Raw genomic sequence first — 22,429 nt, forward strand, 5'->3', positions numbered from 1 at the left:
CGGGTGAAAAGAAGTCGATCAGGTAAGGGTCAGGGACGCATTCGCAACTTTTGCCTCGGTCGCCAGATGCTCCATGTTGTAAAGGATAAAAAGGTTTTTTTCCTACAACGATCGAAACTGCGTAATAGAGAATGTAGAAAACGTAATGTAAAAAGATATGTTGATGAATGATAAATTAATGGTGGTATTTTATTATGAGATAGAAATGTAAATTGTTTAATGGATAGTTGTATAGCTATTTAATTATATCTTGATGGGAATGTAATGCGAGAGGAACTACTTTTTTTTTTTTTTTTTTAAAAGAGGAAGTTAAAACGAAGATTGCACAATCACCATTCAATTAGCACAGTAACGAGTTTTCATCTGGTTTTATTTACGTAACCGGCGGTAAATCGCGATATGAGATCATACAAGCGAGCAATCATCGGCGTGCTTTCACGCCGATCGTTTTACGATTATTACCTGCTATTTCGATCTCTGTGTTAGTTAAGGTAAACAGAGATCTAGAAAGAAAATACGAAGAGATCGAGAAAGAAAATACGGAAAGAGCGATACGAGTTAATACTTGCTTATAAAAGTGATTCAAAGAAAGTGAGAATAATTTTCCAGCTGCAAATGTATTTTTACCTGCGCCCGGTCTCGTAACAAATTCGTGCGGACAGATCGCTCATTTCCTTTGAACGCGCGTTGAAAGCAGAAAGAACGTGACAGGGGAGAAACAAATGACGTCACGCGATTCTACCTCGAAGAAACCGGCTATTCAGTTCGCAAATCTTCCAGCCTGAATAGGAGCGTTCAGGGTCTAAACCCTGGCTGGACTGGTATAGACGCAGATTAGTCCACGAACCTTTGTACCTTCGTCTCAGGTAGAAGAGAGATCTGACCGATAAACTTGAAACTTTGTTCCAAAAAGGAGTAGGAATACAGGAAACGTCTTATTCTTTGATTACATGGAAATCTCTTTTTGACGTAGATCTGCAAAAGGACGTAATAGTATGCTTAAAGTAACTTTAGCCTCAGCTGGTAGGTTGGGGTTAAAACGACGCTCATTGTTCTTTCGAAGCTTGTTGGTATCTGATTACTCGTCTGGTTGATGTACAAGAGGGTTAAAATTATTCCTGTTAGTAACTCTCCATGACGCGTACAATATTGTATACCAAAATCAATTCTATTAAGAATAGAAGAATAGAAGAATAGAAGAAAATTAAGAATAGAAAATTAAAAATAAAAATAAAAATATATCTAGTTTTTCATAAATCAGGATAAAATCTATTTTCTTTTTTTTTTTTCTTTTTGTCTCTCAAAAATTCTATTTGCATCGTATACGAATCAATCTACCAGCTGAGAGGGATTAACAAGTTTTGCAATAACGTCTTACCAGGATCAAGGTGTGCTCGCCTTGAACGTAACGCTTCACTTCAATAAACATACGCACACCGACATTCGTAAATTCCAGTCACGTCCTACACGGTTGCGTTCAGAATCAGATGAAACTGATAACGAATACATTACGACATTTTTACGGTGATTTGTTCCGTTGGAGTCCAGGGCCAAATGACAACAGCTAATAGGAAGACTTGATGTCGGCACGAGTGATGGCAATGACCCGAGCATCGTGCGAATCTCTCGATCGGGTCCAGCTGGTGCTGGGGCGCAGTCGACAAATAGATTTCGCGCATTTTCCACCTCGCGAGCACTCTATCCATTTCCGAGCGGGATGAGTCAGGCTTCCACTCGAAGCTACCGGTCACTCTTCTATTTTAATAATTGCCGTAGCGGCCCACCTCTAATTTTACCTCGACAAGAGGAGTAGCGAGACAGAATAGCCGCTGACTGTGCACTGCGATCTGCCCTTTTCGTACTTCGTTAACATATGCACTTTTGTTATAATCAAGTTACAGCTGGAAACACGAAACGAAGTCAATTAACCATGTCGCACGATTTCATCCGATATGCGTTCTATTACGCATTCCACAGACTCCAAATTGAGCCGCGACGAATTAATGTCTGTTTCTTACCTAATTTCTAAATAAGTGGCATGTAAATTTCCTGATGTCGTAAGTATATAGAGATGTCCCACGTATATACTGCGTAGATTCTAGTTTGGAATTAAAGAAAAATGAGAAAAGTTAAGGATGAAAAATCATTACTTAAAAATTAATTAGAAAAGATGAAAAACTTACATTATGTTACTGATAAAATGTTATTTAGACGTTATTTGAATTATAGCTGATCTATTACTATGCCTGTAATTTGTAAATTAATATACAACATGATTGGTATAATTCTATAAAAAAATATAACCTCAAAAAATCTATTAAGATATAAGAAATATAAGCAATAGAGGATAATAATTACGTTTAGAATCTTGTGAATGACTAAGGATGAGATAGAAATCGATCGTCGAATAATTGATATTTAATCTGAGGATTAAATTGTTATCGAATAAACATCGAACAGCTTTTTCCATTTCTCTTAACACTGCCTGTGAAACATGTTATTCATAACATCCTTGTATTTACGTACACGTTCGAATTTATCGTCGTACGTGCACTGTTTACAGCAAACATTGCTTTTATTCCAGTAATGTAAAAGGAAAAAAACAGTTTGTTTTAAAACACATGCAGAGAATGAAAATATGGATTTGGAAAAATGAGTCGTAGACAAAGAATATGTAAAGTGTACACAAACAAAATACTATACATACAACACAATTTTGAAAAAATCAGGATAAAAACTTAAAACACTAAAAAAACAATTGCTTAAATGTATTTCTTTGATTGTTAATTAAAAATCTTCACTTGTATAACGTAAAAATTAACACAACACTTTCTCGTGTGACCTTAATGTAAAACCGCCAAAATGTCTTAGATGTCGCTATAATCGCATATTTCTCGATAAGGATCGTTCTCAATCGAAATCGATGCGAATCGATCATATCCATGCATGCTTCCCGTGCTCCTCTCTGCTCGATAACCAATGGAAAAAAATCTGGAATTCCCAGTGGGTGGACCAGTTCTTCGTCCCCGAAGATATCCGATCGTGGCGATCCTTTCACGTTGTACGCATGAAACTCGTTCGTTCTGGCGAATGTATGTATGCAGTTGCAAAAATCATATCATTCTATTATCGATCGATTTATCGAGTTTTAAATTCAAAAAATTCTACGAATATATATGTATAAGTAATAACAATTAAATTTCTTAAAAAATTATAGATACTTTTTCTTAATAATTATTCAATTTTTTTTTAATTGAATGTTTTTAATTGAATGTGAGACAAAAAAAATATGACACAATTTTTGATTCGATTCTTGAGAAAATTATGAACGAAGAATTAGACTTCGATAAGGAAATCTATATTCTTTCATATATTTCACGTTATATTTCTATACTAATCATTCATGGAAGTACATAATTCTTCTTGTATCAGCTTTCCTGATATTATATCTCTCAATGGTAATAAAACACTAGTTACGAATCATATTACGTATTCATTTGCAAATCAAACAAAACAGTCTACATGTTATGATTATTTTGTTTCCAACTACTTCGAAAAATAAACCAATTTTTCTCGATCGACGGGCAGGGAAACACGTCGTTCTATGATTTAGATTTCTTTTATTTCCGAAGCTTTGTATGCACATATAACGATCAACGGTGTAACAATACTATCTCTGCCGATCGCAATCAAGAAACTCTCTTTTTTTCTCTAATTCTCTCTTTCTCTCTCCCTCTTTCTCTCTTTTTCTCTTTCGTACGTGCACGCGTCCACATTTTTCCTCTCTCTCTCTCTCTCTTTGATAAAGTCAAACACCCATTCCCTCAATTCCTTTATTATATATTTCCTAATTTCTTGCGCATTATGCAAAGTGAATAATCGGTATCTCCACTGTGGAAATACATCTCGTTACACACGTAATTTTGTAATCGAGCAACGAGTCTTGCTCTATGAAAATCGTCGTGGAGACCGCTCGCTCGAACATAAGTTCGAGAAGAACGCTCGTATAATACTGTTTTGGTTTCGCCTTCGAATGAAACACATCGCATTATATTATCGAATATTTCTAACAACGTCGTTCCTCGACATCGAAATAATAAGAGACGATTCTTAGCGAATTTTATTATTATTATTTTTTAGTCTCTTCATTTTTTTTTTTCTTTTAAACGCGACATTGATAGATTAGAAATTATCTCCTTTAGATTTTTTTCCTCAAATTTTCGTAGAATTTTCTTTTCTCGTAGAATTAGAGATGAAGCGTAGAGAAGTATAATAAAGTTTCTCTTGGAAGATAGAAATCGTTCCTTAAAAACGAAGATCTTAAAAGTTTTAATCTAAGAATCTTTGTTGCGTTTTATGAAGGTCGTTGGGTCTCGTATACACTGACGAGCAGTAATTAATATTGATGATTATTTAATAGATATTGTAATTAATACTCCCTGCAAATGGCGATGATACACTTATTTTTCCAAAGGTAAAAAATTTCAGGATAAATATCATCTATAATATAAGTTACAGATTATTATACACTTCGTCAAAAGAATATTTATGGAATATATTACATTTTTTAAACTATGAGCTCTTCACTCGTCAGTCTACACGTATCCTTACGATTCTAAGCGTTCTCATTTAAAGACACTACTAAAAAGTATGCTAGTCCACCTTTCAAATTCTCGAGAACGAACCATGAAATATATGCGTGCAATCGACGAATCGCTCGATACAGTGTGACCTATAAAAAATCTATGTCTTTCTCGAGCATATAGTAAAGCATCGATTCGATGATGATTACGAAGGAAGCTGCTAAGAGAACGTCGAAAACGAACCATCTTTTTTTTTTCTTTTTCTTTTTTACGATGTACAAACTCTTCCAGGCAGGAAGAGGCTTTAGCCTGAATTTATATTACATAAATAATACATATGTAATATTATTTATATTACATATATAAGTATCGTTTACATTATAAACACGCTAAATACCTGAGAGAAACGTGATCACGAGCGTATGTCGACCGATTATCGTTGACATTATTTCCATTACTTTTACAAAGATATAGAATGCCAAACGTTTTCGTTGCTGGTCGACTATATAATTCACTACGTTCTCACGATAGAAATATTATATATATCGAAAATTTCGATGATATTCTTATGCGATAAGAGCGGTGTAATCGGTAAAAAAGTAAACGCTCAAAGAGACATCGATTATGGAATTTGTTTGTCGTCGAGTTTATGGAAAATCTTAACATCGATCTATTGCACGAAAAATCTATAAATCTGATTTATCGATGAGATGAATTTCGTCGAATAATGTCTGTTTTTTTTTTTTTTTGCATCGTCGATAAATTGTACAATTTATTTCATATTCAGATTGTATAATATAGATGAGATGAATAAACGAGATAATACTTTATTACTTTGTAAATGACGCATGTACCATTAATTGTCGAATCGAGAAAGATGATAATACAGTGATACAATAGTGCTCCATTTATCCAAATTATATTTATTCGAAATGAACGAAAAATGATAGTAAAAAAAAAATTGGCAAACTTTCATCAACTTATCATATGAAATCCTACGTATCCAATATAACCTATTTGACTCTCGATAGGTTCAGATAAATGACGCATTCTAACGTATCTACTATGTTTCTTATTTTCCAGTCGGTATAATCTACCTCGAAAGTGAAGTTGTAAAGTTATATTAGCGTTATATTGAATACCTTTCTTCTGTTCTGTCCATTTGTATATTTATTTAATTGGTGAATAAAAAAATATTATTAATATTAAATATCGCGGGAGAATACACTTCATGCCACTGGTAACGCCTCTATAATCGCGAACACGGCGCCTATGTCCTACTAACGAATGCAGATCGTATTGTACAAAGTCAGTCGCTGCTCGGGAATGGTAAAAGACGGTGTCACCGATGATTTATGTCACGTTACCGCATTATACGTACATGCTTACGAAGCTATTCTTTAAAAATGTAAATCTTTTACTCTCCCCTCACTCTCATAGTCTTAATCACAAGAGGAGGAAGCGGCGAGGAACGTGTGTACTGTCCAATTTCAAAAGGCGATACATTATTTTAAGTATACTTTCTAATTTTACGTTCTAACGGATTCTTTCTTTCTCTCTTTCATTCTTTTCATAGAAAGAAAAGCTGTATACCGGAGGATACTTTCAAAATAACCCATCAAACGTACGATGTTACCGTGTGGAAAAAAACCGACATAACCTCTCAAGTATATTCTACGTAATAAAAATTGCTTCCAGGCATGTCACATAACCAATTATGAGATCAAAGTAAGTCTCAGTGGATTATAAGAAATATATTTTATACAGAATGAAGATTCAAAATAATTCCAAATAATTTCGATCCCGTTATTAGTCGCGAAACATGCGTTGAGGCAAATCTTATTGTATAGATATTACACTGTAAAAGTATTTCAATATATGAATTCATTTGTATTCAGGTTATGAATTCATTTTAAAATAAATTCTCAAGAGTTTGCTATTGAGAATACTTTTTGCAAGTAAGAAAACTGCATTGACAACATTCTAAAGTAACTTTCACAATGTCCATTTGTCAAAAATAATTCTCGAGAACAATTTTAGAGTTTTTTTTACTTTCAAATGAATTCAAACAAAATCTTAACAAAATATCACTTCGTGTTCTCGATAGTTATTTCAATGCTGTGAACGTTTTACTTAACGAAATCACGTGCAATTTGTGCTCGAACAATGTTCCATCAAGAACAAAGGTATTTCGATTTCTCTTCTGGATCAGTTGTCTTTATTTCCTATTCTAAATACGCTTAACCGCACGTCATGATAAAGGAAAGGAACGTACCATTTATGTCTCTCGCTGAACTCTCGATCAAATGGCGAATTACGGTTAATGAACGTATGAATCAAAGCGAATTGTGCGCGGTTACGGAATCGCGATTACATTTAAGGTCAGCTCTTGCGTTGGGAGTAGTTTTCAATCAGTCAGCTTAATTCCACGCTTGGAATTCGATTTTCACGCATGCCGGGGAAACTCGGTGCGATTCGAGGTCGAAGTGGGTTTGTATTTATGTATGTATTTATGTATGTATACGTGTATGTTCGAGCACGTACGTTTATTAAGGTATTTTGTTGAAAGATGCTGCGCCGTAAATTTTGTAAGCAGATTCTGACATCGTGTTGCAATACGAAAAGCATAAGACTGTATGTGAATAATAAAATATGTATATTAATGTAATATACAATAAATATTTGTAAAATTAAAGCGTAATAATGTTCGATGACCATCCTCCTTTAATCGCTCTACGATTTTTCTATATTTTTTTTTCTTTCTAATTAATGATATGTAAAAAATACAAGGAGCATGAATTTTAAACCAACGTTCCTGTGTCTCTCACGTCGTCTAACCTCTCCATAACAGTGAGAACGTACGAATAATAAAATTGATGAGAAGATCCCAGATAGCAATCGATGCTTTAAAGATATTCACATAATTATCTTCAAGGATATTAGTATAAGATTGAACTTAAGAATATCTTATAAATATAATTATTCTTATGCTAATATATGCAATTGAAAAAAAAAATTGCTTTGTAATTTTTTTTTTAAAATGTTTTTCCAAAAAAAACGTTTCTTTGCTGTCTGAGATACGAGCGCGAGTAGAAATGGCTGGAGGGTGAGACGGACTAAATAAACAAAATCAAGTGTACAAATAAATATAAAACGTATATTTAAATTAAATGCCACAAAGTATCTTGTTGTATGTTCTTGCGTCATGAACGAAGTCAGAGCTGTACTAGATTTTTTTTCTTCCGCCTCATTTACTTCTTCTTTTCATATTCTTTCCCTCCACGTGAAATTACAGTGCTCTGAGACGACGAACGAACGTATTATCTATGTATACACACGCGCCATTTTATACGCGGAATAACGGAAAAAAAAAAAAGCAGAATCGTACTTTCTGTCGCTTCGAACGCGTACCGCGAATGCTTTCGGAACCGGAAGCAAACAATTCATGCGAATCGACTCCACAATTCTTTCTCTCTCTTTCATTCTTTCTCTCTCATTCTCTTCCTTTTTGTTTCTTTTCTCTCTCTCTCTCTCTCTCTTTCTCTCTTCCTCTCTCTCTTTCTATTAAACTCTAAAAATAAAAGAGGAAACTTTGCAACGATATGCAAAGCCAACGGAAAAAATTTTTTTTTTCCTTTTCCCCTTTTTCCTCTTTAAAACGGTCGATTCTCTAACACACTGCAAACATACAATTCTTTTCTTCCTCGTTTTAAGCGTACTCAGTCTTATGCGAGCCACGAAATGTCTGGTGCACCACAGTTTCACGCGGGTTCGTTAAATCGTAGCGAATCTGACGAGTAAAACGAAAATACTAGACGCGTGATCCGGACTGACGAGTTCTATTTAACGAAAAAAAAGGAAAGAGCAAGAAAAAAGAATACAAATTAAATTAGTCGAAACGATCGATCGAACGTTAGGAAGGTCGTGTTTCTATATCATCTAAGGAAACAGCAATAACAAAATGTATAAGCGATAAAGAGAATGCTCAAATTGAAAACGAATATTATTATAACGAGTGATTTTCTCCCGTGATTTTTTCTTTTTCTTCTTTTTTTTTCTTTTTCTTTTTTTTTTTTTATTGGATACGTAAGCGTAAACGAGAAGTTAGATAATACGCAGGAAATAATAGCATCGATAGAAAATCTATCGCGCTTCGTATCCACGTCGCGTTTAAACTCGCGAGAATCGAGTTGCGGATAATTCGTACGAGACGAAAGTGTTCCTCTTGAACGTGTCTCTTAACGTTTATATCATGATAAACAATGAAATTAGTATTATTGCTGTGCATTCGCTTAATCGTGGACTATGTATTATTGCTTTGCGAGATTTTTCCATTTTCTTTTTTTTTTCTTTTTTTTTTTTTTTTTTTTTAATCTTTCCTTTCGAACGATCACGAACCACACTTTCGAACGATCGTGATCATTTCTTCATTTTCTTTGCAAAAAAACGATAAGAAATAATCTTATCGATTGTCTACGATGGATAGCGATTTTTTTTCTTTCTGTTTCTTTCCTCTGTTTGTTTGTGTTGTTGTTTTTTTTTTGTTCGACGTACAGCGTTTAAGGGTTGTTGATTATTGTTTTTTTTCTTCTTTTTCTTTTTTTTCTTTTTTTGTATGTCTGTCGTTTTAATCGGTATTATTTACAACCTCGGACCGCTCGAAACTTACTCGAAGCTCGCGCGCGAAATAACATCGATCGATGAACACTAACGTGTGGTACGTAGTAGATACTATAGTTGGTAGTAGTAATAGTCTAAAAAAGATCATACACATATTTCGCGCATGCACGCAGCATTTCGTGCGCTACAAGCATGCACAGGGCACTTGTTATGTACAGGAGATATTCACACGCTATACGTACACGTGTACATCGTTAAATATACGGTCTACGTAAGATTTTTCTCGAATATACAGCGTTTAAGGTACACTCGGAAACGAGCGGTTAACAGCATTCGACGCCTGTAAATTTTTTACTACGATTTTTTCTCTCTTCAATTTTCTCTTTCTCTCTCTCTCTCTCTCTCTCGTTCGCTCGCTCGCTCGCTCTCTCTCTCTCCTCAATAGAATTATTTTTATATACATATAGATTTATATATGTATATATATAATATATACTTATATAGATTTTTTTTTCGATACCATAGGTACATGTAATTGCTTACGCGATTTATGTACAAATTATCACGGTTTCAGGTAGCCGAGAAGATCAGTAATTAAACGAAAACGAAATCCAGCCATGTCGATCCGTCAATCTCATATTTTTTTCCATTCGCGCGTATTCGAATGATAATTTATTGCTATCGGTACTTTTTTTTTTTTTTTAATTTTCTATTCTTCTCTTCAATTTTATTTTTCAATAATATATTCGATGTTCAATCGATGAATCTCGCTCGAGAATTATTATTTCTTTGCAAGAAACACGCTGCTACTCGCTACTATGGTCGCTAATGAATCCTTTAAGGCGAAATTTATGGCTATAATCGTAAGGCGATGCAAGTCGTTTATACGGTCGATGAAGAAATCGTGGTGTAGCTTGCAAACGAGCGAACGCATCGATCGATCATCGTCCAAGTTCGATTTATATCGAACAGAACAATAGCGGTCCGATATGACTGTTCTCGTTTTCGAATAATAGCGGTAATAATAACATCGCTGGCATTATTAATTTATACTGCGCGGTAACGAAAAAAAATCAACGTCCCTTCGTCGGCTCGACATGACGTGCCATCCACGTCTTTTCTTCTCTATCCCTTAGACTAATTTCTCTCTCCATACTCATTTTCTATTTTTCTCTATCTACTGATAATTATTATTATTATATCCCCTCCCTTCCCTTTTGTTTCATCCTTTCTTTTTTTTTTTTNTTTTTTTTTTTCCATTTTTCTTGCTACGTTCATCGATAAAACGAAATGTTACAATTTATCGAATTAACGACGCCATACACACGGAAAAGCGGAAACGAAACAGTACCTCTTTCAACGCTTAAAAACACAATGCACGGAGCGAATTTAATTTTTCTAAGCGGCAAACAATTATAATCGAACTAAGCGCAAATTTATAACGTTCCTTCTTCCCAATTTTTTTCCTTTTTTCGAAGATCGACGGTGATCGAACAATCATTCGTTCCTACTTACTTCATCTCTTCTCTCTTTATTTCATCTTCTATCATTTGGCCGCCTATCTCACTTCTCTCTTTCATTAACGCGTACGCACGATTTAGAATAATCTTGACTAATCAGTTAAATATCACAATCTATGATAAGAAGTTCATAAATATATGTATATATATGTATATATGTATATATACACACATATATATATATATGCATAAATATATGTCAGCAGTCACGCCATGCTGGAAAAACCGACACAGCGTCGCAAATTAGAACCGACACAGTTTTACAAAAATAAATTGTCTCGGATGTGTTAATGTGTGATGGTGGTGTGAACGTTACCTACTATATACTCGGGACAATGTGTACGGCTTGCTATATTCGTTTGTCAAAAAATTCATCGAATTTCCTCCTAAATTTTTTATCAACTTACACTAGAAGAAGAAGAAGAAGAAGAAGAAGAAGAAGAAGAAGAAGAAGAAGAAGCTAATTTTATCTAAACGAAATTTTCGCTGTAAGTGTTGCTATCATTGCTTCGAACAAAACGATATTTCTTTACCAATAATAGAACATACCAATTAGAATTTTCAATAATTTTTCAGAAATAATGGCATTAAACGAGTCATTGTTTAACGCATTCTATGATACGTACACGATTATACGTAAACAAAATCGTCGTAGAAAAAGCGAAAGAAAACTAGAAGAAGAAGAAGAAGAAGAAAAAGAAGAAGAAGAAGAAGAAGAAGAAGAAGAAGAAATAGAACGGAAAAGAAGAAAACGGAGAACAACGATACGTGATGAGGTTGTAGGTGTATGTGTATATGTATATACGTAAAAAGAGATCGTGATAAAAAAAATATATATATGTATATATGTATACTATGATCTATGTATGTACATGATGAGACCCTCTGTACGCGGACCGAATTTAATTGGAAAATAAGTTGAAGTTTCTACGCGCACGACAATTCGATGATCGGCCACTCATGGCTAACTACATTTACATATTATCTTATTAAACGTATTTACAGGAGGACAATGTCGTAAATCTGATTATTCTCTGGTAGATTGGTATTTACAAAAAAATTCCTGGCTGGTGTTTTTCACGTTTTTCGCAGAAAAAATGCGTGTCACTCAGCGGTGTATCTTCGAAAAGAAAGAAACCCAACGAACACTACTTACTCGTTTTAGCTACTCTTATTTAGCTATTCTTTTTTACTAAAACGTCGTTAAACGTCCTGTATAACGAAAAGAAAAAAAAAAAAAAAAAATAATAATCTTTTCTTTCTTTTTTGTTGGCTGGTCACGTGATCCTTTATCCTTTGCACAAACACGCATACACACGGGTTGACTAAAATTTCGATGTCGTTTCATTCCACTTGTTATCGTCGCTTCTCTCTTCTCGCTCGAAAAACCTCTACGGGCAAGCATGAATTTTGACTCGTTCGTTTTTCCTTTTTTTTCTTCTTTCTTTCTTTTTTTTTTTTTTTTAAACCTCGTTTTCACTTTGATGTCTTTCTTTTTTCTCTTTCTCTATTTTTTCCTCCCTTTGCTCTCCATTTATCTTTCCTTCAAACGAGTCGCGTTACGACGAAACGCAGCAACCAGAGTCCGAATCTCCTATCCCTTCCGATCCTGCATCGAGAGAGATTTGCAACGATTTTCGGTAAAAAAAATTGATTTCGCGGACAAAGAATAGTGTATATCAGTCGATGTCCTAATACCTACCTACTGCCAATATAATTATAACGCTTGAAAAAGGGGCTAGCATCGATATTGTTGCACAACTCGATGATCCCGATTCGCTTTTCCGTGAAAAATATATAAAATCGGAACAGAAGCATCGTTACGAGATTAAAAAAATGCTATTTTATTTTGCATTGTAGCCTCTTGGAGCGAACAGTTCAAGGGGGAATAACGATAATATTCCGGGAATGTTTTGCAACGATAATCGTGAATTTGATGAATCGCGTTCGCGATTACTTTTATTATATTGATTTCTCGCGTTGATCTATTTTCGTAAACAGTTTCGTAAACAAGCAAGTATCGAAAGAAAGATAAGAAATTAAAAAAAAAATCTGGAACGTGCTTCTGTTTCTGTTTCTGGGAAACCCTGCGACTTTTTCCAGTTTTACGCGTATATCCTCTAAAGTGAGCGATCCAATAATGCGATTAACATGCCTACGAACGTGTGACGATGGTGGTGATTCTTTCTAAGAAAACGATCATCGGCTGGCAGAATATAGACGACGCGCGGTACAAAAAAAAAGGATCATTGTTGTTGTTATCGCATTCCTGCCCGAGATTACTCGTTCCGGTAGACAGAATAAGCATGCAAAACATCGTACCCATCTTGTTTTTCCACGTATGCGAAATTGCTCGCGTACGTTGTTCCCACCGTGCGCATGCTCATCACATCGAGGCTTCACCGAACATCAAGACTTTGTCCCATTCTCGACAGGCTTCAGACCTTTAGACCATCAACGACGGCGACGAGGACGACCATGAAAAAAAGGATCTCGAAAAAAATAGGAGGTAGACAAACGCCCATGGCGTACGGTCCTCAGCCTGGAGTGGGTGGGGTCTTATGTCAGTGAATATTAAAGTTATACTGCTTACGGGTGGACGAAATACGAAGCCATCGGCTAACAGCCAATGGCTCCGGGTGACAGTTCGACCAAGATATGTCCCCGAAATGAGGATAGGGAGAGGAGGTTGTCGTAGCCTCGACCTGTATCGCAGTGGACAAGTCCTGTTGATGGTACTCGTGTTTGATCCTCTTCGACTGTCGTTGAGTAACGGGACTCGCACGAGTCGCGTGGTTCAGTCTCTTTCCGTTGATCTGTGTCGCGTGTTGCTGCTCCAATTGTTCCAGTTGCTCGAGCTGGTCCATCGGTTCGAACAGCAAACTGGGCATAGACGATATAGGAGAATGGGCGATATTGTTCGAACGTGGTAGCTCGACCAGTAACTTCGATTTATCCTTGTAAACGGGGGAATAGATGGTCATCGCCGCTTCCTGGTCGATGTCCATCGGTGTCTCAGCCTCGAGGACCGTCGTGACCAACGACGGTTGCGTACACGTGGCTGGCAGTGTTGCTGGCACAGGTATAGCTGGGGACGCTGTGCTCGGTATCAGCGTGGCGACCGACGACGATTCCTCGTTATTAGCCGGCAACGGTGATAGAGATGGCAACACCACGGATATCGGGGCCATCATCGAGCTCGATTGCGACGAACCGGTCGAATTCACTAGCGTCGACTCCAGGCTCCTCAGCTCCTCGTTGGCGAAGTCCTCTTCGAGCTTGGTCTAAAAAAGAGAAGCGTTGGCGACTCGCAATAAGAATCGTAGGGCCCATACGAGATGTGTTGGCGTTTAAGTGCCCAAAAGAAACCATGCCTTACAGGTTTAGTGGAGCCATGCGGGGCCAGACACCGATAAAGCAAATCAACAGCCTGCAATAACAAAAACAGAAAACAGGTATCAACCGACACCCTACTTGCGGACTACTGGTCGCAGCTGACTCGTCTGGGTCATCGATCGATCCATGTTTGTCAGCTACATTACTACTTTCTTTTTCTTCCATTTCTTTTCTCTCTTTTTCTAAACTTTTTTCTTTTCTTTTCTTTTCTTTTCTTTTCTTTTTTTTCTTAGCCTCGCTACGTTCCGTCTAGTGCGTCTTAAGAGATCTACGAAAGAGAATGATTTTCGGGTATCGATCGATACCTGATGCCTAACACCTTCTCGAAAACTTGGAAGGAACGAGTGAATTTTAATCGACGGGAAACCAGATTGTTATATCACCTACATCGAATCTAGTTTCTATTAAAAATACTTGCAAGCGATCGATATAACCGAGCACGACCAGCATTTATTTTTTTTTTAATTAAGATCGACATGATCTGTGGTCGTGACAACCCTGGAAGGATTCGTACATTTCTTAAAGACGCTGCGGAATTTTATTCCCAATGAAATATTTAACAGAAGAAAATTCAAAAATTTATTGAACTGCGAATCTTTATAGATTTTTCTTTCGAATTGAAGCATTCGAAGCCGTTGAAAATTTGCAAACTATTCTAAAAATTCGAAATTCTAGCTAATGTTCGCTCTAAAAAGATGTGCTAAATTTTTCGAGAATCAATATATTTCTCCCAAAAATGAAATATATAGAAAAAAAAAAGTGTTTGAAATAAAGAGGTTCGAAAGTGAATTTGAATAGATTAAAGAGAAAAAGATAAATTACTCCACTACTCGCTTGATTTCACCATATTTTATCAAAGGATAACGAGAAATGAAAGTTTTATTGTATCCATCAAATATCAAATATCGGGTCATGCGTAAATATTTATAAATATTTATAAATATTTATAAATATTTATAAATAAAAAAAAAAACAAATTTTAATTAAAGAATTTTTAGTCATTGAAGCAAATTTTCTTCAAAGCTTTGAAAATTCTTGATAAACGATACAAACAATGTTCCTAACGATACATTCACGATCACACGACGATCACAGAGATATCTCAAATAGAAATATGAAAGAAAAAAACAACAATTTTTGAACACCAATGAAAAATCAATTTTTTTTTCAACTCAACAAAACAACTTTCATTTCCAGTCAACCAAACCAAAGAATACAAAAATACTTTAAATTTCTCTTCTAATAATTATATACATCTTTCCCCCAAAAAAATCACCATTTACAAGATATGATCGACAAAATACAATAAATAGTGATACTAATTTATACATATATGTATAAAAAAAGAAAAACTAACAATAACAAAACAAGAGGACGTCGCAGCACGAAGGATCATCACACCGTACACTGTGTTACCAAGAATATGTATATATACCACAGAAGAAAAATCGAAGAATAAAAAAAAAAAAAAAAAAAAAAAAAANAAAAAAAAAAAAAAAAAAAGAACAAAGAGATACAATAATATCGATACGGTAATTCCTTACCTTTGGCAGTGGATACGTGTCTGGCAGCGATAGAACGGGTGGCGAGCTGGGTGCTTCCGTTTCGATGGTCAAGGTGGGAGTGGTAGGTGTTAAGGGGTTCAAGCTCGAAGTCGCGGAAGATACGGTCACCGTACCGGTCACGGTCACTTTTGTCGGCCTATTCGGGACATCTTTTGAGGCACGATGCTCCGCGAGGAGTTTGTCAAAAGTTTTACTCCGACCGACGACCGTCCGGCGCAACGAGACCGTGTGCGCTTTGCACGTGAGCGACCTGGTGCAAGGTTTGCCGGTTTCCTCGTTCCACACTCCGCAATGCCTGTCCGGATCGTATTCCCGATCCTTGAGCAACGATCGGTCAGTTTTGAGTCTCTTCCGGCGAGGTTGACCCGTCGCCGTACCCGGACTTTTCACTGGGCTCGAAGCGATCACCGATCCTGAGCCGGAGTTCGATGTCTGAACAGACGATGGTAATGACTCAAGGGGTGATCGAGGCGACGAGGGGACCGATATTGACGTAGATGACAAGCTCGTTGAGATAGTAGGTTGTTCCGTGTTCCGTTTCACATTCGCGTGATTGATCTTATTGCTCCCGCTACTCGAGATCTGCGGCGATGACTGCGTCTTTTTCAATTTCGACACTTTGCAATAAGGTGTCTTCAAAGGAGTTTTTACAATTGGGGTAGAAGGAGGTGGAAAATTGACCGTGCCGGAAGGATGGCGACTTTCTGTGGCAAAATATAAACAACGTTTAATATAGAGTTGATAATAAATACAAGATATACTTGACCCAGAAATGTGAGCTGTATGTACGTTACAATTATATCTAATTAAAAAAAATATAATATTTGAATATTATGTTGATGAAAAAGATAACTAAGAATCATTTGTATTCTTTATATTATTTACAATTAAAATTATTTCATTATTTAATAAATATAATAGATTTTATTTGGAAATATAACGAATAGAATGAATAGAATGAGAAACATAACGTACCCATATGTTGAATAAGAGCCTGTGGTTTGACTATTGCATGGCAGGTTTCACACACTACCGTGTAAAAAGTATCTCTTTCGGGACAAAATCCATATAAATCAATATCTGAAATAAAAATTATTTTATTAAAAAAAAGGGCAATATTTTAATTCTCGAGGCTTATATTGAATCAAAATATTATAAAGTATAGATTATAAAATATTATTTACCTTCTGCTGAGAGCCGTGTAACTGAGCTAGAGAGTTGAGCATCTGGTTCTTCATCGCCTGAAACAAATCAAGTTTTTTTATGGAATATATAATAAAGTAATCAGTATAGGCTACAAGGACATTTCAATAGCAAATCATTTACTTATGTACGATTAATATATAATGAAGATAAATATTTCAAGAGAAAATATAAAAGTATTCTTATACTTAAGTATAAAATTCAAGATCATTATATTATAATTATAATTACCATGTTAAGAAAGATTACAACAAATCAAAAAATATTGTTAGCTTCATGTCTATTGAATCTTGTCCTTAAAAGATCTTTTTTCATTCATTTCCATCAGTTTCTAAGCAGAAATGTGAAATAAAAAACACAAACTTCTGGGTAAACAACTTTTATTATGTATACATTTCATACATGCATAATTCTTTCAACAAAAAATCTTATAAGAGAGAGAGAGCATAAATATAAAAATACAAATGTACAATATCGTTTGAACAAGATCTACCGAATAGCACGATTCGATTAAGATCGTTTCGCGAAATTTTTATGATCCATGCCAATATACTATATGCTCTAAAGCTAAAGTTTCGACGCTCCGTATTTCACAGTCAGTTTCGCTATAAATTACATAATTGTCAGTGAAAAGGGCCGTTAAAATACGCGTGATGTTGCGAAAAAATATCAACCATGAAGCGCACTGGACAATTGTTGACAACCGTTTTAAATAAATGCATGTGATGGGCCCTAATGATGCCCTGCGTCAAGTCGACGGACAAAGGAGCATCGAAGTTGAGGTTAGGTACACGAGCTAGACGCTTGTCGTTGTCGCAGTTTTAAAGCAGCGACAGCAAACGAACGAACATTTCGATGAGATTCAGCGCACTTACTCAACGGCTTGTCTCGTCCGATTCTTTCGATCCAGCTGGACCAGGGCTGGCCGTGAAAGAATGTTGGGCTGTCACTTCCCGACATTGCCAGTGGCGCTCGCGTTGTGAATGAAACACGATGCGATTTCTCGTGTATATAGCGAGGCGAAAGTGTTTTGGGGCCGGGCCGCGTGGACTGTCAGGTACGGCGGATGTACAGTCTATCTTTTTCTTAACACGACAATTCTTCGAATACATTTGCTCGTAGAGTATACGTGTTCTTTAATATATAAAAAACAACCTATCGAACGAAAGTTTTGACTGGCATGTCTCTGTCGGGTAACATCTTTCACAGACCGATATTGTATCACTTCTCTCGCGTTTGTACACCCGAATACGAGTAGCACGCTTCGGCGTACACCACGCACATAGGGTTATTACTGAGATCCAAGCGCTTGCATTGGACGGACTGACGTGACGTCATGGACGTATAGTCGGCTACTCGTGCGCAACTTACACGATCCAATCAGATGCTTGGATTTCTATCCTGTCCTGTCTCGTCGTGATATCTTATTGGTGATTGTGGCTTGCTCAGCAGGTGGATTAGAAATTTAAAGTTTTTCAAGTATTTTATCTACTTTAATTAATTTCTTTTTATTGTTTATAAAAAAAATGTAAATTAATTTCAAAAATGAAATTAAACATTCTTTTCTTTCTTTAAGAAATTAAACACTTTTTTTCTTTCCATAAAATAACATTTCTTCGTTGATATAAATATTACGTGATAACGATTTGAAGTTCTTATATTTTTATTTTAATTATCGTAATCATCGAATCATTCGATATTGAATTTTATATCGATAAAATAACTATATCAGTGATCGATTAAATCTTACGCAAGAAAGTTTTCAATTTGACTAGCAAAACGTTGATGATGTTTGTCGATTTGAATTAAACATAGAATAAAATTAAAATTTTAAACTTTTTTTTATCCTGCAAAAAATGATCTTTGATTCGGTTCCGTTTGAACTAATTGAGCTCTATTTTTTGAATCACCACGATGTTCTTGAATCTGTTTCCAATTGATGTACCAGAACGGTTGTTTTTCTCTTGGCCAGGTTTTAATCCGATTTATTAAGTCAACATTTCCCAAAGCATCGACTGGCAAATCTGGTGGAATCGTTGATGTCGAAGTTGTAATAACAGGAGCTGCTCCTAATGCTATTGAATCGCTACTGCTAGCACCAAGTCGACTTGCAATTGTTTCTTTATTAATATTATTAATTGCTCCCTGTTCTTCCAAATATTGTGGAAGAACACTCGGATAAGGTTTACTGTTTCCGGCAAAAGGTGGTCTCTGTGATTGTACGGAAATAAAAATGGTGTATAAAATTACTACGTATTTTATCTGTAACAACACATTTGAAAAAAGATTATTGGTTAAATATATAATACATCGTTACACAAATTTAACTGCATTTGCAATAAATGATTGTTATAACCTAACATTTTACAAAAATAAATCAACTTGTTCTTGATTATATCTTTTATTTTTATTCATCGAAAGAATATTAATTTATTTTTTAAGAAAAATATATATACATTGGAAAATTAATGTAAAGATTTAAAAAATAATATTTCCTTTGATCTCTTATTAATTTTATAAGAAGAAAGTTTTATAATTTACTCACCATATTGCACGTGGATAGTATGTTATTTAAAATACAGAAATGTAATAAATTATACACGTTGGAAATATTTATGACGTTTTTTAACGAACTATTATAACTATTCGATTTCACTGTTCGAAACTAATCTATTCAAAGTGATGCTGACTGTTGTATATAAATCCGCAAACTGGATTCCCCACCATGAATACGATCGAGTCATACATCGATAGAAAATCATCATAACTTCCCGTATTCCAATTGCGTATGTACAATTTTTATGATATGAAATTTTTTATGTCATAGGGAAAAACTTTACTCAATGTCATCACTAATGCCTTTCTCCTTTTAGTCGAATGAAATCTTCCTTGATACGTATATTTTAAACCAATGAATCAATTTAGTAAAAACATTTTGGTTTAAAAGTGGTATAAAAGTACTTTTTAATTTCAAAATTAATTTCAAAACAGCAGGAGAAATAATTATAGAATATTATGGGATTAGTCATAATAAATTTTGTTTATATATTTGATTTACATAATATAAAATTAATGACCTTTTCTGAATAATTGCTATTATGTGTATATGATAGTATGTTAATGCTTATCTGATTCATTCATTCTAATGTTTCATTATTCATTTATATAATTTTATATTATAATTTTTATCCAATATTTATATACAAAGAAAATATAGAGACATTTCGAAAAATCTTGTTCATAAGAAAAAATTAATACGTCGAATTAAAATTATAATATTAATCGAATTTATAATATGATCTTCATAAGTTTTTTCTAAAATTTATCATATAGACATAATTCACGATTTTTCTACTTTTAAGCATAAAATATATTTTATTTTGTAAAATGAAATATATATGTATAAGTTAAATATTGTATTTATATATGTATGTACAAATATACGTACGTATTGTATTCTATTGAATAAGGAAATTATCTTGAAGAGACAATCTTTTCATTCGATAATATAAACAGAATGACAGAGAAAAAAACATACATATGTCAAAAGTTAAGAAAACTATATATATATATATATATATAAACATCGTATACGATTGGATACTTTGTTTATGTTTATAAATTTTCCAATTGATCAAAAACATTTCATTCAATATATACCATTAACGTTTATATATAATAAGACGTTTGTGAAAATACTATGGAAATTCCAGAATCATAAAATAATTCGTATAAGTTAATTCTCATAATTCGATTCTTCTTTGAATTCGTGGAATTTCTTTAATTTTCTGGTGATATACCATTGGCATGTATTGGTAAAAAATAGAGAAGGGATAATGATTTTTGTAGTCAGGGTCACATCTTGTTTTTCTTGATAGTTGGGATCCTCTGGCAATGATGCGATTTTTTTCCTCATCAATTATCAGCTTGAGATATCAAAAAGAATTATTCAACAATGATGAATAATTTTCATTTTTGTTAAAATGACAAAAATTAATTATTTTTCTACGATTAAGATTATTAATAAAAAGAGATAATTAAGATAATTAATAAAAAGAAAATTACGACAAAATCATTACATACTATTACAATTCATTCGTAGTGCACGATAAGAAACTGTTTAAATAGTAATATACAACTTACGGTTTATTAATTTATGGATTATTCTGGATACTTTGACATTCAAATTCATATTTATAATAATGTTAACTTTAATCAATTCTTAATATAAATATAAACCAAAGAGTGATTTCTATTGTTAAATAAGTAAACAGGTTATGATCAAGTTTAGCATCTTGCATCGCGAATCACTGTTGAATATATACGTTATTTTGTTTACAAATAGTTTATAAATTATTATTAATTAAAAAATAATAATAAATGTTTCTTTTTTGTAAGGAGAGGATACATACCTATCAATTTTTTATTTTTATCATTCAAATATAAGAATGATATATTAAATATTTTTTGTTAAGCATAATTATTCAGATTGAAAATTATTATTATTCCATAATATTCCACATCTAGTATAATTATTTCTAAGATAAATACACGAAAACATAATTTAAAATCTAAAATAATTTTTGTAAAAATTATATACAATAATATTATATATAATATATAACCTTTTGAAATATTTAAAAATTATGTACGTATCAAATTTATTACAAATTAAATATAATGTATGTAATATTTGTATTTTTTATATTAAAAATAAACGTACATTGTAATTTTAAAAGAAAAATGATGATAATATTCAATTGATATGTCTCGTCTATGATCACACGTTAAGAACAAGTATAGATAAAGAAAGAAATTAATAGGACAAGGATAAATATAGAATAAAAATTAGGAAATTAACGCCATCTCCAGAATGCCGCAAATAAAACACAAGGAGAATAAATAAAGAGAGTAAATAATAAGAGAAGTATAAAGATAGAATAAAAACTAACTTTTAGCGCCATCTTTTGAATGTGAATATATATATTTTTAAAAAAATATTTTTCGTACTCGAGAGATGGCGCTAATCTATAATTCTTACTCTACCTTATCCTGTTTTTGAAGAGATGTTTTCAGCATTTAAGAGATGGCACTGATGATCAATTCTTACCTTATCTCTATCCTTCTTTTATTTGCTATCCTTGTCTTTTTTGTGTTTCATTTGCGGCACTCTGGAGATGGCGCTGATTTCCTAATTTTTACACTATCTCTATCTTTGTTCTACTATTTTCTTTCTTTGTCTATTTGTTAGTTTCATTTACACCCTAGAGATGGCGTTAATTCTCGGATTTTTAAGCTATCTATCTGTCCTTTTCCAACTATTTGCTTTTCTCGTCTATATTCTATTCTACAAAATTAATGCGCTCAAAAGATGGCTTCGATATCTGATTAACTTTCATCTTCATTATCCATTACTTGTTGATTAAAAACCTTTAGCAATTCTATTAGTTATTATTGATTTTTGTATATTTATTTGTTTTTATTATTTTATTATTTTATTTATTTATTTTATACATTTATAAGAAAAATATAATCTTAACGC

At 33.8% G+C, this 22,429-nt stretch overlaps 2 protein-coding genes and 2 long non-coding RNA genes across 6 annotated transcripts; 1 reads left to right on the forward strand and 3 right to left on the reverse strand.

Moving 5' to 3' along the window:
• Window positions 1–43: 43 nt before the first annotated feature.
• Window positions 44–3,081, reverse strand: LOC122720599. Its single transcript, XR_006347789.1, has 3 exons — window positions 2,359–3,081; window positions 2,019–2,246; window positions 44–1,901 (listed from the first exon to the last, which is right to left on the reverse strand). It is a non-coding gene; the product is annotated as an uncharacterized LOC122720599 (long non-coding RNA).
• Window positions 3,082–3,246: 165 nt separating this feature from the next.
• LOC122720597 lies at window positions 3,247–7,278 on the forward strand. The gene is made up of 2 exons (XR_006347788.1): window positions 3,247–6,056; window positions 6,160–7,278. It is a non-coding gene; the product is annotated as an uncharacterized LOC122720597 (long non-coding RNA).
• Window positions 7,279–10,462: 3,184 nt separating this feature from the next.
• Window positions 10,463–18,466, reverse strand: LOC122720469 (ataxin-7-like protein 1). 2 transcript variants are annotated; one of them, XM_043947215.1, is made up of 6 exons: window positions 17,763–18,466; window positions 16,869–16,925; window positions 16,660–16,764; window positions 15,664–16,388; window positions 14,103–14,153; window positions 10,463–14,007 (listed from the first exon to the last, which is right to left on the reverse strand). In XM_043947215.1, the coding sequence occupies exons 1-6, from the start codon at window positions 17,845–17,847 to the stop codon at window positions 13,288–13,290; spliced, it is 1,743 nt and encodes a 580-aa protein (XP_043803150.1). In that variant the 5' UTR covers window positions 17,848–18,466; the 3' UTR covers window positions 10,463–13,287. The 2 variants fall into 2 exon arrangements, with proteins under 2 accessions (XP_043803150.1, XP_043803149.1); XM_043947214.1 differs by lacking the exons at window positions 14,103–14,153; window positions 17,763–18,466 and having other exon boundaries at window positions 16,869–16,975.
• A 21-nt stretch (window positions 18,467–18,487) lies between these two features.
• LOC122720470 lies at window positions 18,488–19,590 on the reverse strand. Of its 2 annotated transcripts, none has more exons than XM_043947217.1 (2): window positions 19,433–19,590; window positions 18,488–19,149 (listed from the first exon to the last, which is right to left on the reverse strand). In XM_043947217.1, exons 1-2 carry the CDS (start codon window positions 19,433–19,435, stop codon window positions 18,730–18,732), a joined length of 423 nt encoding a protein of 140 aa, XP_043803152.1. In that variant the 5' UTR covers window positions 19,436–19,590; the 3' UTR covers window positions 18,488–18,729. The 2 variants fall into 2 exon arrangements, with proteins under 2 accessions (XP_043803152.1, XP_043803153.1); XM_043947218.1 differs by having other exon boundaries at window positions 18,488–19,098; window positions 19,433–19,578.
• Between the last annotated feature and the right edge of the window lie 2,839 nt (window positions 19,591–22,429).

This window comes from Apis laboriosa, unplaced genomic scaffold (genome assembly GCF_014066325.1).
Source record: "Apis laboriosa isolate Shangri-la unplaced genomic scaffold, ASM1406632v1 scaffold12_cov154, whole genome shotgun sequence".
In the NCBI taxonomy this organism is placed as follows: Eukaryota; Metazoa; Arthropoda; class Insecta; order Hymenoptera; family Apidae; genus Apis; species Apis laboriosa.

Bases quoted from the DNA above. Each gene is read 5' to 3' on its own strand.
- LOC122720469 (XM_043947215.1), bottom strand. From the start codon at position 17,847: ATGTCGGGAAGTGACAGCCCAACATTCTTTCACGGCCAGCCCTGGTCC. The intron at 16,765-16,868 runs GTAAATAATATT...TTTTTATTTCAG, and splicing joins TACACGGCTCTCAGCAGAAG to ATATTGATTTATATGGATTT. The intron at 14,154-15,663 runs GTAAGGAATTAC...TTGTTATTGCAG, and splicing joins ACACGTATCCACTGCCAAAG to GCTGTTGATTTGCTTTATCG.